This window comes from Rousettus aegyptiacus, unplaced genomic scaffold (assembly GCF_014176215.1).
Source record: "Rousettus aegyptiacus isolate mRouAeg1 unplaced genomic scaffold, mRouAeg1.p scaffold_m13_p_6, whole genome shotgun sequence".
Classification (NCBI taxonomy): domain Eukaryota; kingdom Metazoa; phylum Chordata; class Mammalia; order Chiroptera; family Pteropodidae; genus Rousettus; species Rousettus aegyptiacus.
Genome location: NW_023416309.1, coordinates 61393600 through 61409228, shown reverse-complemented (window position 1 = coordinate 61409228; position 15629 = coordinate 61393600). Strand labels below are relative to the sequence as shown.

At 48.8% G+C, this 15629-nt stretch overlaps 1 protein-coding gene across 5 annotated transcripts in view; it reads left to right on the top strand.

Moving 5' to 3' along the window:
- RASGEF1A (RasGEF domain family member 1A) overlaps positions 1 to 12376 on the top strand; it is a 91576-nt gene extending 79200 nt beyond the window's left edge. For 3 of the 5 annotated variants that reach the window (XM_016158705.2, XM_016158695.2, XM_016158710.2), the window contains exons 3-13: positions 867 to 989; positions 3613 to 3750; positions 4645 to 4866; positions 5464 to 5538; positions 5908 to 6000; positions 6470 to 6572; positions 6655 to 6734; positions 7479 to 7670; positions 9258 to 9381; positions 9862 to 9934; positions 10186 to 10528. In XM_016158705.2, coding sequence (XP_016014191.1) covers positions 867 to 989; positions 3613 to 3750; positions 4645 to 4866; positions 5464 to 5538; positions 5908 to 6000; positions 6470 to 6572; positions 6655 to 6734; positions 7479 to 7670; positions 9258 to 9381; positions 9862 to 9934; positions 10186 to 10210 — 1248 coding nt within the window. In that variant the 3' untranslated portion in view covers positions 10211 to 10528. Of the gene's footprint in view, positions 1 to 866; positions 990 to 3612; positions 3751 to 4644; positions 4867 to 5463; positions 5539 to 5907; positions 6001 to 6469; positions 6573 to 6654; positions 6735 to 7478; positions 7671 to 9257; positions 9382 to 9861; positions 9939 to 10185; positions 10529 to 11670 lie in introns of those variants that run through there. The other 2 variants (XR_001598592.2, XM_036223435.1) reach the window with 2 other exon arrangements.
- Positions 12377 to 15629: the final 3253 nt, after the last annotated feature.

Genomic DNA, 15629 nt, shown 5'->3' with positions numbered 1-15629 from the left:
AGAGCTGGGCTCCCTGGCCTCCATGAGTGAGACACTGCCAAGGGACAGTGGGGGAGGAATTGCTCATCTCCACTCTTCAGAGTTTATTTGATGATACTGGAGGCTCAACTAAGCTTCTGGGACTTCCTGGCCCACCCAACATGTCAGGACTCCTCCCTCCCTCCTGGGCTCTGTCTACTCTTCCTCTGTCCTTCCTCCCACACCATAAACCCTGCCACCTTTCAGCCCAGATCATGAGGAGCCCTCCATGCCTTCACCACAAAGCCCAGTGATGAGGGTCGATGGATGTGGGTCAGGGGCCCAGGTGAAACAGGTGGGAGCAAAGCCATCAGCTGGTTAGTGATTACACAGGGGCTGGCAATAGTCCCTGATGCTGGTACAGAGTCCAGGAAGGCCTAGCCCTGCTCCATAGATAAGCCAGTGAGGATCTGGAGATGAAAGATGGTTGGAGCCTTGCCCAGGGAGCATCATGGTCTGAGCACCAGGCTCACACAGGCCTGGAGATTCCTGCCAAACATCCAAGGCTGAGTTAGTGCTCATTGCAGGGTAGGACAGAGGGTGGGGAGAAGCCCAGCAGAGCAAGACTGCTGGAAGCTGAGCTCATTGAGGAGGCCTCTGTGAGCCACTGTGATGTGGGGTTGATCTGTACCTTGCAAGTTGGGCAGGATTCGGGTGTCAGTGAGAGAGAAGGAGGGCATTCATGGTGTAGTAAACCATGCAGAAACCATGACTACTGCATGGTGATGTTGGGCTTGGGAGGTAGCAGGGTCAAGTGTAGCAGCACGCTGAGAGTATACCTGGGGCCATGCCAGGCCTGACTCATATTTTGTGCTCTGTTCCTTTTCTTCTTTTTTTATTTTCTTCAGAAGACGTACATCTTCACATTTCTCTTGAGCTCTCGGGTCTTCACCCCACCTCATGACCTGCTGGCCCGTGTGGGGCAGATCTGTCTGGAGCAGAGGCAGCAGCTGGAGGCCAGGTCTGAGAAGGTATATGTGCATGCTGACCACATGGTCCCTGTCTCCATGCCTCTGGCTACTGATCCCATTCTTGCTCAGAGTAAGCAGATGGGACAGTGTCTGGCTGAGCCTAGCTTGGGGCCTTTCCTGATGGCAGCAGGTCAGCTGGTCTCTGCCCTCCTGGCACATCTGGGGTGTGGCTCCCCTCCCATGATGCTGGAAGTAACTGCTGTTGGTGGGTACTCACACCTGCTCCCAAGGAAAGGCCCCAGTGGACAGCTCTGCCAGCTTTCCTGGTGAGTGCCAAAAACCCCAAAATAGAGGCCTGGCTATAGCTGGTGGAAAAGAAGCCAATGGGGCATGAGTCACTGCCTCCTCTAAGTGGGTCAGGTGGCAGCACCCTCAGGCTGGCACCTGCTCATTGGAGTTTTCGGTAACTCAGACAGGGCTGTTTGCCACTGTTGTCCCTTCTGTTTGAGCCAGGTTTGGGGCAGTTAGGATGGTCGGGAAACCACAGCTCTACCCTGAGGCCATGGGGCAGGGGCTTCGGGTGAGGTTTTAGAAGCCAGGGTCTGGTGGAGAAGAAAGGGTGGTGGGTATGCTGTCAAAGAACTGGCAGGGCCTAGTTTGGGCTGCAGCAGAGCATGGCCTGTCCCCATTTACTGATGACCTTCCCCTCCACTTTCCTTCTGTGAGGCTGGGCCCTGAAGGTTTGCAGCAAAGGCTTGTGAATCCCATGCCTGCTCAAAGTCTCCTCTCCAGAGGGGCTTTCCCAGGGTGCCACAGGGCAGGGACACAACAGGCACTGACTATAATCTGGAAAGACTCCGAAGGGACAGGTGGAAATAAGTCAGAGTGGAGTGAATGGGGGAGCTGAAGATCAGCATGGGGACAGTAGCAGCCTGAGAGGAGCCTGAGGTGAGCCTGCTAGCCTGTGTCCATGGTGACATGCACAGCTGAGCCACTGAGGAGGGAACACAGGGCTCTGGTTCATGCTGCGTGTGGGTGTGGTAGGCATCTGAGGGAAGGTCAGCAAAGCCTCCTGGGTTGCCCATGCACTGGATTCTAGCCAGAAGCAGTGGCTACAGGAGTGCAGGGCGATCTGAGAGAGGCTCTGCCAGGTGTGAGAAGCCATCACTAAAGGACTGGCTAGGGGCATGGGACAACTTGAGTCAGGTGGGTTGGAGGCAAAAGAGGGGCACAGGAGGATGCAGGACTAGGGGGCAGTTCCTCCGGGAGCTTGGCCCTGAAAGCAGTCATGGCCACCCAGTGGGTGAGATGGTCCAGGGTGGGCGAGCACGGACAGTGAGCAGAGTAGGGAAAGGAGGAGCAGTAGGGGCCCAGGAGGCGCAGGTGGCAGGGGGTAAGGGGGTAAGGTTCGTGTGGGCATTTGAGGGGATGCTTTGGCCAAGCATCTGGCATTTCCTCCTCTCTTCTCCTGGACTGTGCATGTGTGTAGGCCTGGGGCTACAGCAAGGGTGCCAGGACTACCTTTAATGACACAAAGTGGGGAGGAGGCCATCTCCATGGGTCTGTGCCCCTTCCCAGCACTTGCCAACCTGCTTTAACAGAAAGGGAACAGGCAAGAGCCTCTCGTTTATCACTAACGAATTTGCTTGGTTTTCACTTGTTTTGTTTTATGGATAACTTCTAATTACAGCAAATGAAACTAATTTTCTATGCTATGGTAGTGTTGGGGCAGGGTTTTTGAAAATGAATTTATTTAAGTGAAAAAGAGCTGACTTAAGGGTGTCAACTCTTAAGTTGGCGCCAATTTCATACCAACACGAAGCCCCAATTCGGGGTGCAATGAAAAAGGAACTTTATTTAGTGCAAATGCTCAATTATGAAATGACATGGCTGTGAGAACAGCTTGGTAGTGTTACAGCTCATTTATGAAACAGCACAGCTGTGAGGCAGCCCTGGGACAAAGCAGCTCCAGGGTGAAGTTCTCTGACTAGACAACTCTGCTCCACGCCACTTGCTCTTGTGAGAAGTCTTAGGTCTTTCAACCACAGCAGGAGAAACCCAGTCTTTAGTTTTTGGTGAAAAGAGAAAGTGCACTCTCCAAGCACAAGGGGAGCTGACTTATATATGGACAGAAGTTCTACTCCAGGTTCCGGATCGGTTTGTCCTCATGCAAAACCTCGAAGTTTGGTCTAAAAAGCACTGTCCTGATAGGTCAGAATGGAGCCGTTCTGGCTGGTGGGTGAAGATGCTAATGAGGATATAGTGACACAGCTATGATTAGAGGGGAAAGTGCCAATCCTATTGGTTGAAATACAGTCCTGGAGCTCCTTTACAATTTGGCTCTGCTGGCAGGAAAACAATGCAGACTTCTCCCTGACGTGTGGCTTTTGCAAGAGGCCCCTATTTAGAAAAGGCTGCAAGTCTGTCTTTTTAAAATTTGAGCCTAATTAGCCACCAGGAGTTACCTTCTTGGTAACTATCTTCTTTCTCAGGGTCTACAGGGGGAATTTGAAAGAGAGCAGGTATGACAAAACTGAAGGTGGACCGCTTAGAGGTTGCCCCTGCCCATCAGCCCTGCTCCAGCACAGGGGCAGGGTGTAGGTGCTAGAGGGTTGGTATACCATTTGTCATCTCGTCACTCACTCCTGGGGGTCAGGCTTCACTCTGTGCCCTGCCACCCTAGGCCGAGCTGAAATCCTTCTCAGCTAAGATCGTGCAGCTGCTAAAGCAGTGGACAGAGGCCTTCCCCTACGACTTCCAGGATGAGAAGGCCATGGCTGAACTGAAGGCTATCACCTACCGGCTCACACAGTGTGAGGAGGTAGGGTGCTCCCTTAACTCTGGTGGAGCTCCTTGATATGTGTGTGTGTGGCGGGGGCGGGGGTGGTCTACTCGCACAGGGGGTGGGGTCCTTAGGGACAGCTCTGTGTGTGGTCCTCTTCTCTATCACTCCTCCATGAAGACTGGTGGCTCCATTTGGCTATCTCCCCCACCTTGGCAAGCAATAGGCCAGACTGGTCCTTGGCATCATCTGCATGCAGGAAACCTTGAGCAGTGGGGCTAGATCTCACTCTGATAATGTGGAATGATCCCAGGCCCCATCCTTCTGGACCTTGGATGGGCAGAGTGGGGGCGTCTAGTAAGAGAGGTAAGAAGCTGTTAGGTTCCCAGCCTGCTCTTGGCCTTCAATGGAATCGGGAACCTGGAGAGCCAAGAGGGAGCCTGGGCTGGCTGTGCCTCAATGATAGAACTGCTCCATGTGCTCCTGTCTGCCCAGAGGGCTTAGAAGGCCCAGGGAGAGCTTTGGGAGGGGCCAGGGCTGCCCGCACCCAAGGAATGAAGGCTTCTGGCCCCAGAAACCTTCATCCCTATTATGGGCCTCTTTTGCTATGGGATGGCCCTAAGAAGTACCTCAGCTGGCAGCCTCTGACTTTAGTAAAGTCACACTCTTTAGATCCAGAAGCCTAGCCCTGGCCCTGCTCTGGTTCTCAGATTCCTTCTTCATAGAACAGTCCACTAAGCCACCCTCTTTAGAAGGCCTCAGAGGAGCCCATACTACACTGTGTTAGGTCCAAGTGCTAATGGCAGGTTTGGGTAGGGCATATGGGCTCAAAGTTAGGCATGGCCCTGGAGATGAGATGGGTGTCTCTCCAAGGAGGTGGTAGTCTTGTCACCAGCCTACACTGGTAACTTCATCCCTCCCTGACCCCTACAGGAGAATGGCACAGTGAAGAAGGCCATCACCCAAATGATGCAGAGCCTGCTGCTGTCCCTGGCTGCCCGGAGCCAGCTTCAGGAGCTTCGGGAGAAGCTCCGCTCACCAGCTGTGGACAAGGGGCCTGTCCTCAAGGCCAAGCCACCAGCCACTCAGAAGGATATCCTGGGCATGTGCTGTGACCCCCTGGTGCTGGCCCAACAGCTGACTCATATCGAGCTGGTCAGTGCTGCAGTCTGCCTGCCCAGGGTGTAGCTTGGGTTACATTACTCATGCTCACCCAGGGACCCTGGACCCCTGGCATCTTTCTCAGCATAGTGCCGCAGAGCCTCCCTGGCTGAGCAGACTGGGGCATTAGGTGAAGCCTGCTTGCGAGCCCTGACTACTGTCTCTGGCTGGTGTGTGTCTACCTGAGCAGCAGGTTTCTCTGTGCCTGGTGCCTGGGTCCCTAGGATCACCACAGCCCTGTGTTAATGGGAGGGGCTGGGACCATGAGAACCCAAGTAGCCCCAGGATGGAAGACCAGCCTGGAAGGAAGTGAGGGGCTTCAATGGTGAGAGTCAGTTAGCCAACTCCGTCACCTCATCCTGCCTGTGCCCTGGGCTGGGAAGGTCCCCTGCACGCCCTGAGGCTTCTACCTCACCTCCTTTCAGCCCTGTCCTCTTTCCTCTGTGTGTGTGTGTGGTGGGGGAGGGGTTGGCCCACTTGCAGACAGGTCCTGACTGCTTCTGTGAGCATGCCCTATACCCCGAGTGTGAGGTTTGTCCAAGGATAGTGGGCTTAGCACTCCTTTTATGCTATCTCCTTATCCCACCCCAGGAGAGGGTTAGCAGCATTCATCCCGAGGACCTGATGCAGATCATCAGTCATGTGGACTCTCGAGACAATCACAGGGTGAGGGATTGCGGCCTGCGGGTAGTCTTGGCACCTACACCCCATGCAAGGTAGGTGGGGACCTGACCCACACACTTGAGCACCTCTGGAGTATCTGGCCTCCTGGTGCCTGTTCCAGGCTGTCAGCGGATAGCCACGCAAGGTGATGCATGCTTGGAGGGAGCCCAGCATTCTCAGGGGCGTGACCAACCAACTTGGCCTCCAAGTCTAGCCCTGGGCATCTTGGAGACCCAGGCTAGCCAAGAAGTCCTGTCTAGTTGCCTCTATCCCAACATAACTTCCAGTTTCCTCCTCAGTTCTGGGGGCAAGGCTGGGCAGCACCCACTGGCAGGGTCTTTGGGCTTCTCGTGACCTGCTGTGTTCCCCCAGTGCCGAGGAGACCTGACCAAAACCTACAGCCTGGAGGCCTACGACAATTGGTTCAACTGCCTCAGCATGCTAGTGGCCACCGAGGTGTGCCGGGTAAGCACTGCACAGTGGACACAGGCAGGGTGATGCCATCTCCTAGCCAATCCCATGGTGCTGCCTGAGGCATCTTCAGATGCTTCTGCCCCCTCAGATGTTGAAACTTTGAAAGTAGGAATAGGAAACTTCCATTGCCAGGGCCTTGGAGGTGCCTTCCTGCCCCCATGTCCAACAGTGATGCCTTAAATTACAACCAAGACTCATTCATGTAGTGCACCCTGTGGCGAGCATGGTCTGTGGGCTCATTTGGGGCCCTCAGCCCTCTCTACCTGCCCTCTTCCTCTTCCTAGAATCAGAGATACCATAGTTACGTTTCCTGCCTTTGCAGCCTGCCAGCACTCCCCTTCCCGGGGTCTGGCAGCTCTGTGGGTCCTGGGCTAATACCATCCTGGTGTCCTTCAAAGACTGGTGGTAGAGGGGATAACCCCTTGTGGGGCTCACACTCAGGCCACTGGCCCCCCTTCAGGTCGTGAAGAAAAAGCACCGGACCCGCATGCTGGAGTTCTTCATCGATGTGGCCCGGGAGTGCTTCAACATTGGAAACTTCAACTCCATGATGGCTATCATCTGTGAGTGTCTGGGCCTGGGGCTCCCCACATAGCTTCTGCATGTCTCTTCCTGCCCCCTGACCTTACCTGCTGTCCTTTGCAGCTGGCATGAACCTCAGTCCTGTAGCACGGCTGAAGAAAACATGGTCCAAAGTCAAGACAGCCAAGTTCGATGTCTTGGAGGTAGGCACCCAGCCTTATCCTGTGTTGAGAGTGTGGGCCTCCCATCTCACTCTGTTCCTCGTTCAGGACCTACTTCCTGCAGTGCTAAATGCTGCTGGGGCATATTGAGCAGGCCTGACCTGGCCACCCCGGGAGGTGGGTGGCCTGAGCTCTCCTCAGCCCTCACTTCAGTCAGATCTAGCATCACCCAAAGCAAGCTCTGGGGAGTAGTTAGTAAAGAGTTTGACAAAAGTGGGCCTATGAGCCCTGCATTGGGCAATGCTGACTAAGCAGAGACAGGCCTGTTCCTGGCCCAACTTTTCATGGTCCTGGATCATCTGGGTGGCCCAGGGGCTGACAGGTAAGTTCACTCACAGCCTGTTCCAGATGCATTTGATCACAGAATCCATTTCTTGAAAACATGTGTGTCTTGTGTAGATGGTCAGATGGGAGGTGTCAGTCTAAGCAGAGGGGCTAAGGAAGGTTTTGAAAGGAAAGAGGTGTGTGTGGGCTGCAAGACCTCTGCGGCTTTCCCAGTGGTGCTGGGACTCAAACCTGGAAGGCCTTGGCCCTGTGCTCAGCTAGGTACCTCTGGGCTTCCCTCCCTTGTGCTTACTTCTGGAAAGGAGGCTTTTTTTCTGGTGATAGTCTGAGGCACCCAGAGGGAACTGCCTTCCCTATCAGCTGTTTACCCACTCTGCTCCACGAAGGGTGTAGGGGTAGCACTGCCTACATGTCCTCATCCTCCTTCCTGTCTACCTACAGCACCACATGGACCCATCAAGCAACTTCTGCAACTATCGCACAGCCCTGCAGGGGGCCACACAGAGGTCCCAGATGGCCAACAGCAACCGAGAGAAGATCGTCATCCCTGTATTCAACCTTTTTGTTAAGGACATCTACTTCCTCCATAAAATCCACACCAACCATCTGCCCAATGGGCATATTAACTTCAAGGTGAGCTCAGCCCCATTGTGGTGCAAGGGGAGAGGGCCAGGTTGTCCTAGCACAGAGCCAGCAGCTTTGCCCCAGGGCAGGTAGAATCCATCCCTGTCAAGAGAGTGGCAAGGCATGGCTCTGCAGCAGAAAGGTCTTTAGAACTGAAAATTCCTCTCGTTTGACCTCGAGGTGTGAGTTTATCCTTGTCCTTTGGGTGGCTGGTTTGGTTAGAGAGTTTGGAGCCACAGGGAACCTTCATTTGAAGCAGGACTGGGCAAGTTCCCCCCAGGGGCCCTGCACTGAGAGAAAGTGTTCTTGACTGAGCACAGGAAAGAATTCAAGCCTACACCAGAGTTAGAGTTAAAAAGAAAGTTTATTATAGAAGGGGTGATGCTCCATAGACAGAGTGAGTGGTCTCCTCTCAGAGGCAAAGAGTAAGAGAGGCTGAGAGAGACTCAGAGGGCCAGAGATGATAGAGAGAGGGAGATGGAGACAATGAGAGGGACAGAGAAAAAGACAGGAACTGAGAAAAGACAGCGAGAGGGACCTCGAGTTCTGGGAATTCAGTTTATATCATTCTTAGTTTTTATGAGTTGCAGTTTAAATACTTTGTTTACCCATTTTCCTTTAATGGGATGGATATACAGTATGAAAGGATAAGAGTATATGTAGCATGAAAAGGTAAGAATATGTAGCATGAAAGGTCTGTTGGCAATTCTCAGCCTTTGGTTTTAGCCATAGGGAATGAATGGTTGTGTTTATTTTGTGTAGGGTGTGACTTAAAGACTGGTTTTCCTTTTTTGTCTTCCTAATGTGGGGAAATGGTTTGTTAGCAATCCCAGGAGAAATCTTCCTTTGTTCTGTAGGTTTCCTCATGGTCTGGCCTTAAGGTTGATCAGAACATTGCAGTCTCATGAATATAGCTTGATTTAACATTTACTTTTCTTGCCTCCTTCCTATATTATATTTACCCAGGATCCTGGTCCCAGCACTGACCTCACCAGGGAGGAGAAGGGGATACCACTGAGGGTTTGGTAATCAATAAGGCTTTAGACAAAGGGAACTCAGACAGGGAGGAAGAGGCAGCAAAATTCCAGGTAGAAGTGAAGTCTCGTCTGGCTAAGGGCAGGAGGTTAGAACAAAGGTGATTGGGGAGGTGTATGGGGAGCTAGGCTGTCCAGTGCTCACCTCATACAGGTAAGGGGTGGGAGACAGTTACGGATTCCCACAGAAGCCCCTCAAATGAGATCATGGCACATTCTGGTTGGTGGTACTGTGCTGGTTTTGGCTAGAATGCCTGCTGGAGCCTGGGGTCACAGCTGGGGCCCTATGGGGTCCCTGCACAGGGGAGGCACAGACCTTGCTGCCAGCCTGATGACATGGGCAGAGGGCAGGACAGTGTGTCCTCTGGGATATCTGCTAGCTCTGACATTGTATAAAGTGATTCCATGACTATGCAGTCAGCTGTGCAGGGCCACTGTCCCATCTTGACAGGACCAGGGAAGTGAGCAGCAGACTGAGACCAGAACCTATATCCCCTGCCCCTGACCAGACTTCTAGCTTAAGATGACAAGTGAACATCCAGTTTGTCTTCTGCCCCTTCAGAAATTTTGGGAGATTTCCAGACTGATCCATGAGTTCATGACATGGACACAGGTAGAGTGTCCCTTTGAGAAGGACAAGAAGATTCAGAGTTACCTGCTCACGGCACCCATCTACAGCGAGGAAGGTGAGGCTGCTTCTGCACAGTAGCAGCCCCCTCCCTCTTGTCCAGGGCCCATGTGCCCTCCTGGGGTCACCCTGGGGGATGAGCCTGTTTGTTATCCCTGTGCTGCACAGGGGAAGCAAGGGTGAGTGCATGAGGGTGGGTTGTGGGCAGATGACAGATAAAGGATAAAGACAAGAAGAGACCAGGCTCCAGTGGTCACATGAGAGAGCCAGAACAGGGTCGGGCCAGTGCAGCAGAACCAGGCACCTTCTCAGAATCCCCGAGCAAGTGGCTGGGAGCCCTAGGCCTGATGTGGCCTGGAGCCTCACATTGCAGAAACCTATGGATAAGCCCCAGCTGGAGGTCACGGTCTCTTTGGTCCGAGAGTTCCTTCTTGGCCTAGCTATACCCCTATAGTGAAGTTTTAAAAGGGATAATTGGCATAATAGGCAGGCTAACTACAAGTGGACATGGGTTCTGATGGGCTTCCCTGTCTCTCAGCACTCTTCATCGCCTCCTTTGAAAGTGAAGGTCCAGAGAACCATATGGAAAAGGATAGCTGGAAAACTCTCAGGTAAGAGAACTAAAGGGACAGTCCCGCAAGCCTCCAAGACCAGCCCCATGCAAGGAAGGGAGAGGGCTGGGAGGAGGGCATAACAAATCTGCCCTTTCGAAAGGCAGCTAAGGGAGAAGGGCAACCTTGGTCAGCTGCTAGTTGGAGGGAGGCTAAGGACTTGGGGTTTGAATGTCCCCACTGCCCTATGCTTGCTTAGGGGAAGGGCCTGCTGGTGTCTGACCATTTCCTTGTGCCCTGTCCATCTTTAGGACCACTCTCCTTAACAGAGCCTGAAGATGTGGATGAAGCCTGCAGATATGGGATGAAGTACACATGTGAATCGAGTTTTAATCTTGATGTGGGTTGAGATGTGGCGGCCTCACTGGTTGAGGTCTATTTTGCACATAACTTTTATGGGAAAAAATGGTAATTATTTCATGTATCAACCTTTGGCACAAAGTTTTTTGTTTATTTTAAATAACAGGGCAGGGCCCTGGTTTGGAGAGGGATAGGGAAAGAGCATCATGGCAGATGACATCCATGATAACATCTCATTCTAATGAAATGTAGATATTTATTTTCTACTTTTGATTATATCCACATCGTAGGGAATCTATCTATCTATCTATCTATCTATCTATCTATCTATACATACATACATATATACATATGTATATATGTGTATATATACATACACATGTATATATATACATGTGTATATGTATATACACATGTATGTATGTGTATATGTATATACACATGTATGTATGTATATATGTATGTATATACATGTATGTATATATGTATGTATAGATAGATAGATACACACACACGCATACATACACACATACATATATATCTCAACTAAAACCAATGTGAGCCCTGCCTGCTTGGATACCCTTCTAGCCCTCTGTCTCTGATGTCAAGGCTAGTGCCTTAGAGGGTACTGGGGGGCTGTTTCTCATTCTGCTCTAGCCTGCACCCAGCAGTGCCATGGGAGGCACTGGGAAAACTGGGCCCTAAACTGTAGGAGCCTGCCCTCAAAACATGGGCCAGTAAAGTTCCAGGTTCCAACAAGGCCTGCGAGGCTAGGTGGTCTTATTTGCATACTTTTGGAAGTGAACCTTTAAGTATGAGCTTTCCAAAGTTTACATTTTCCTTTTCCTTTATCAGGGATTTTTGGGGTTGGGAGGGGCAGAGGGACACCTGACAGCATATTTGCTGTTGGAATATGTCTGGCAAGTCTTTCTTCAACTACATTTTAGGAAAAAAGGAAATCTAAAATAATGTAAGGTGCGGGGAGTTGTGGAATTGTCAATTTTCTTGGCTGTAACTGAAAGACATACTTATCTTTAATGAAGAACATACAAAGTAGACTTGAGGATGGAGACATTTAAGCTGTTTTTGAAACACAGCTACAAAGTGAAAAGAAGCAACTCATAAGCCAGTTCCAGTGGACAGCCACCTCCTCCCTTCTGGGTGGCGGCTTCCCTAAGGAAATCTGAAACAGAAAATTAGCCAGGCCAGTAACTGCTGGAGCCCATGCACAAATAACTGCCCAATGTTTGGAGGTATTTTCCGCTCCCAAACTCAAGCACAATCCATTTTCTGACTTCCTGGCTGTGACCACCCTGTTCTCTTGAAAGGGAGAGGTGAGCCATCCACAGTGACTCCATCTCCCTTACAGGGGGCTTTGCACAACCAGGTTGGGAACTACTTACCCTTTTCTCACTTCACACACCTGTCTTCTGCAGGAGTCTCCAGTTGGGAGGCCTGGTGAGGATGGGCCAAGTTAGTTCCTAATTCCCACAGCTCCCAGAAGAGCCTGGAGATGTGAAGATGAGGCTTTAGGAAGGAGGTGGCTCTGTGAGCCTCTGCTGATGTTATCTTCAGCCCTGGGTAGAACAAGGATATTTACACTGTATTGTCACAGTGTTTTTGCACTTTTCAGACATTCTAGATAGTACATATTGTATATTGATAGTACATATTACTTTGTTTATGTATTTGAGATAAAGGCTTAAAACTTGAGAGTATATATTTGGAATACAATATTAGAACATTTTCTGTATGTGCATTAAGGAGCTTTCCCATCATGTACACTTCACTGGATCCTCAATTTTAGTACCCACTTGATAGTGTCTGCGTTTGACACTTTATTTTCCCAATTGGATACATTTCCTGTGATGTTTTGGTATTTTGAGATGAATTGTGAATATAAAGCTGTACTGTAATGCAGGATGTCAGTGTTGGTGTGACTGGATGTACTTGCATCAATAAAAGAACACATTGCTCCCTTCATGTGCCTGCTTCCTTTGCATAGCCAGCAAGGCCGGATGGCTCTGCTGCTAGCAGAGGACAAGATTTCCAGGGCCCACTGTGGCCTTTCAAAAGAGCTCTCACCTACACAACACATTCTGACAAAAGGCGTTTTCAAATAAATAATGTAAAACAAGAGAGTTGTACAGGCAGTGTATTTCAAAGTAAGATCCAAAAAGATGTCAATGCTTATATTACATGGTCATGTATGGCTGGGAAACCTAACTTAAACATGATGGCAAAGGTTCCTTTACTGTAGGACACATCAGAACCTTCAATATCCATGGGGGCTGTGGGTCTCTCCCTGGGTGGGGGATGCTGGAGGGTGCCTACTAGCATTTCCCTGCAGGGCACTTGGCCAAGCGCAGTTTTAGATGAGACTTTTTCTGTTGTAATGAGTCCCATTCAAGAGCACTAAAGAAAAGGGACTTGTGGAATGGCACACGAGGGCTTGTGGATCTGAAAGGAATGAGACACTAGAATCGTAGGCAAACTCCCACTTGCTTCTCTCCAGCCTGTCCCAGGGATTCCCTGTTAACAGTGCCTGAGCCCCATGAATTTCACTGGTCACAGCTCACTAAACCTTACTTTGGTTCTTCAGAGCTCATTCAGCCCATTTTTAATGTGTTTAGTGTCTGTCATACCCATTGGACCCACTAGCACTGCCCAAGAGAAAGCTTTCTGCAGTGATGGAATGAATGTTCTGTATCTGCACTGTCCAATATAGTAGCTGCTAGTTACATATAGATACTGAGCAATGAAATGAAGCCAGTCTGAGGGTATTAAGTTTAAATAGCTAGTGGTCACTGTGTTGGATGGAAGGCTGCACCCTTCCCCCAGTGCCTCATGGAGTGGACAGCATGAAATAGGTGCTCAGGGGCTTGTGGAGCAAATGAGGACACCTGTGAGGATGTAATTTTTGGGTAAATGACACCACTTTTTAGGTCTTTAAATTCAATGGCATTCTTAATTTCCTGATTAAGTAAATTTTGGAAGTTTCTACCTACTTTATTTGAGAAGGGACAGCACAGTTTTGGTCTGTATTGGACATGGAGCTTGAGCTGGGAGTGGACAGTGATCTCGCCAGGCTAGCTGGCACTCTCCCCTTCACCCATGGGTAGTCCCTGCAGGGCACTGCTTCTCAAGGTATGGGTCTCAGACCAGCAGCAGCAGCACTGGGAACTTTTTCAGAATTTATGCTCAGGGCCCCACTCGAGTACACCTACTGAATGGGAAACACAGAGTCCAGGCAAGTTTGAGAAGCTCCTCAGGCAGGTAAGGTCCCGTAGGAGTTGGCTCATGCTTACCCTCATAGCCCACCTCTCCCAGGTACACTTTACCTCTTAGGCTAGTAAACTCAAACACACCACACTCTTGCATCTCCTCTAATACATGTGCCATCTCATTCACACACACATATTCTTGCAGAGCCTCCCTACATCTTCCTGGTGTGTGGCCAGTGACCAGCATGGTGTGCAGTTCCTACCACCATGTGAGTAAATGTTACCTTTCACTTCACACACACATTTCAGGAACAAATCTCCATTACAGATCAGATGTGACAGGAAGATAAGCTAAGGATCTCTACTAAGGCCATAGAAACTTCTGTGATAAAACTAAGACTATTTGTGAAATATACACCTACTACACCTATACGTAAAATGTATATCATATTCCTTAGGGAGGCAAGACAGGATAAGCATAAGAGGATTTAAGTTGTAGTTTCCAATTCCTAGCTGGGCACCCTTGGACAACCTTTACATATTTTTTTTACTGTCCAGATAATTATTTTTAATGAATAATTGAAGTTCTCTTTAAAATTCAGCACATAGTAAACAGTAAAATAATTAGCTAAGAGGAACTGAATCCATTCTAATAAACTGCATTTTTTAAGAAGTAGGTAAACTAAGAATACTTAGACATAGGCCAACTCTACTTTCATTCCAGAAGGCATATGAATACATTGAAGACCTTTCATGAGCAGAATACCCAAGGTAGAGTGTTCTTACTAGGTTACTGATGAAAAACTGTCAGGTGGCTGATGGGTGTCAGGTGGGTGAGCCAGGACCTCCTTTTCATCCTGATGGTTTAACATTCCTTGCTTATATAATGTAGATTGATACTCAATGGTCTTTACTGAATGAAACTTTTAGTATCAAAACTAATATAGTAATTACAGCACATTCTGGTCTGTGAATAATGCTGCTATGAACATCGGTGTGCAAATATCTTTTTGGATATGGGTTTTCAAGTCCTTGGGGTAAATACTCAATAGAGGGATTGCTGGATCATATGATAGATCAATTCTTAGTTTTTTGAAGAATCTCCATACTGTTTTTCATAGTGGCTGTACTAATTTGCAGTCCCTATAGCAGTGTCTGAGGGTTCCTTTTTCTCCTCATCCTCTCTGACATTGGTTATTACTTGTCCTGTTGATTATAGCTATTCTAACAGGTGTGAGATGGTATCTCATTGTGGTTTTGATTTGCATTTCCCTAATAGCTAGTGATGTTGAGCATCTTTTCATATATTTGTCGGCCATTTTTATGTCCTCTAGGGAGAAGTGTCTGTGCAGGTCCTCTGCCCATTTTTTGATTGGATCATTTGGTTTTTGTCGTTATTGAGTTGTATCAGTTCTTTGTATATTTTAGATATTAGCCCCTTATTGGAGAAATTGTTGCAAATTTATTTTCCCATTTGGATGGTTGTCTCTTTACCTTGTTAATGATTACTTTTGCTGAGCAGAAGCTTTTTAGTTTGATGTGATCCTATTAGTTTATTTTTGCTTTTACTTCCCTTGCCTTTGAGGTCAAGTTCATAAAATCCTCTTTAAGTTTATGGTCCTTGAGTCTAGTCCTATATTTTCTTCTATGCATTTTATTGTTTCAGGTCTTATATCCAGGTCCATAACCCATTTTGAGTTAATTTTTGTTGTGGTGATAGAAAAGTCTAATTTCATTCTTTTGTAGGTGGCTTTCCAGTTTTCCCAGAACCATTTATTGAAGAGACTTTCCTTTCTCCACTGATGTTACTGGCTTTTTTTGTCAAAAATTATCTGTCCATAAACATAGGTTTACTTCTGGGGTCTAGATTCTGTTCCACTGGTCCATGTGTCTGTTTTGCTGCCAATACCATACCATTTTGATTACTCTTGCTCTGTGGTATATTTGAAGTTGGGAAGAATGATGCCTCCCTCCATCCTCATTCTTTTTTCTCAGGATGGCTTTCACAGTTCGGTGTCTTTTGTGTTTCCTTACAAATCTAATGATTTTGGTTCTATTTCTTCAAAAAATGCTGATGGGATTTTGATGGGAATTGCATTAAATCTCTATAATTCTTTAGGTAATAAGGTCATTTTAACTATGTTGATTCTTGCAGTCTAAGAACTCGAAAT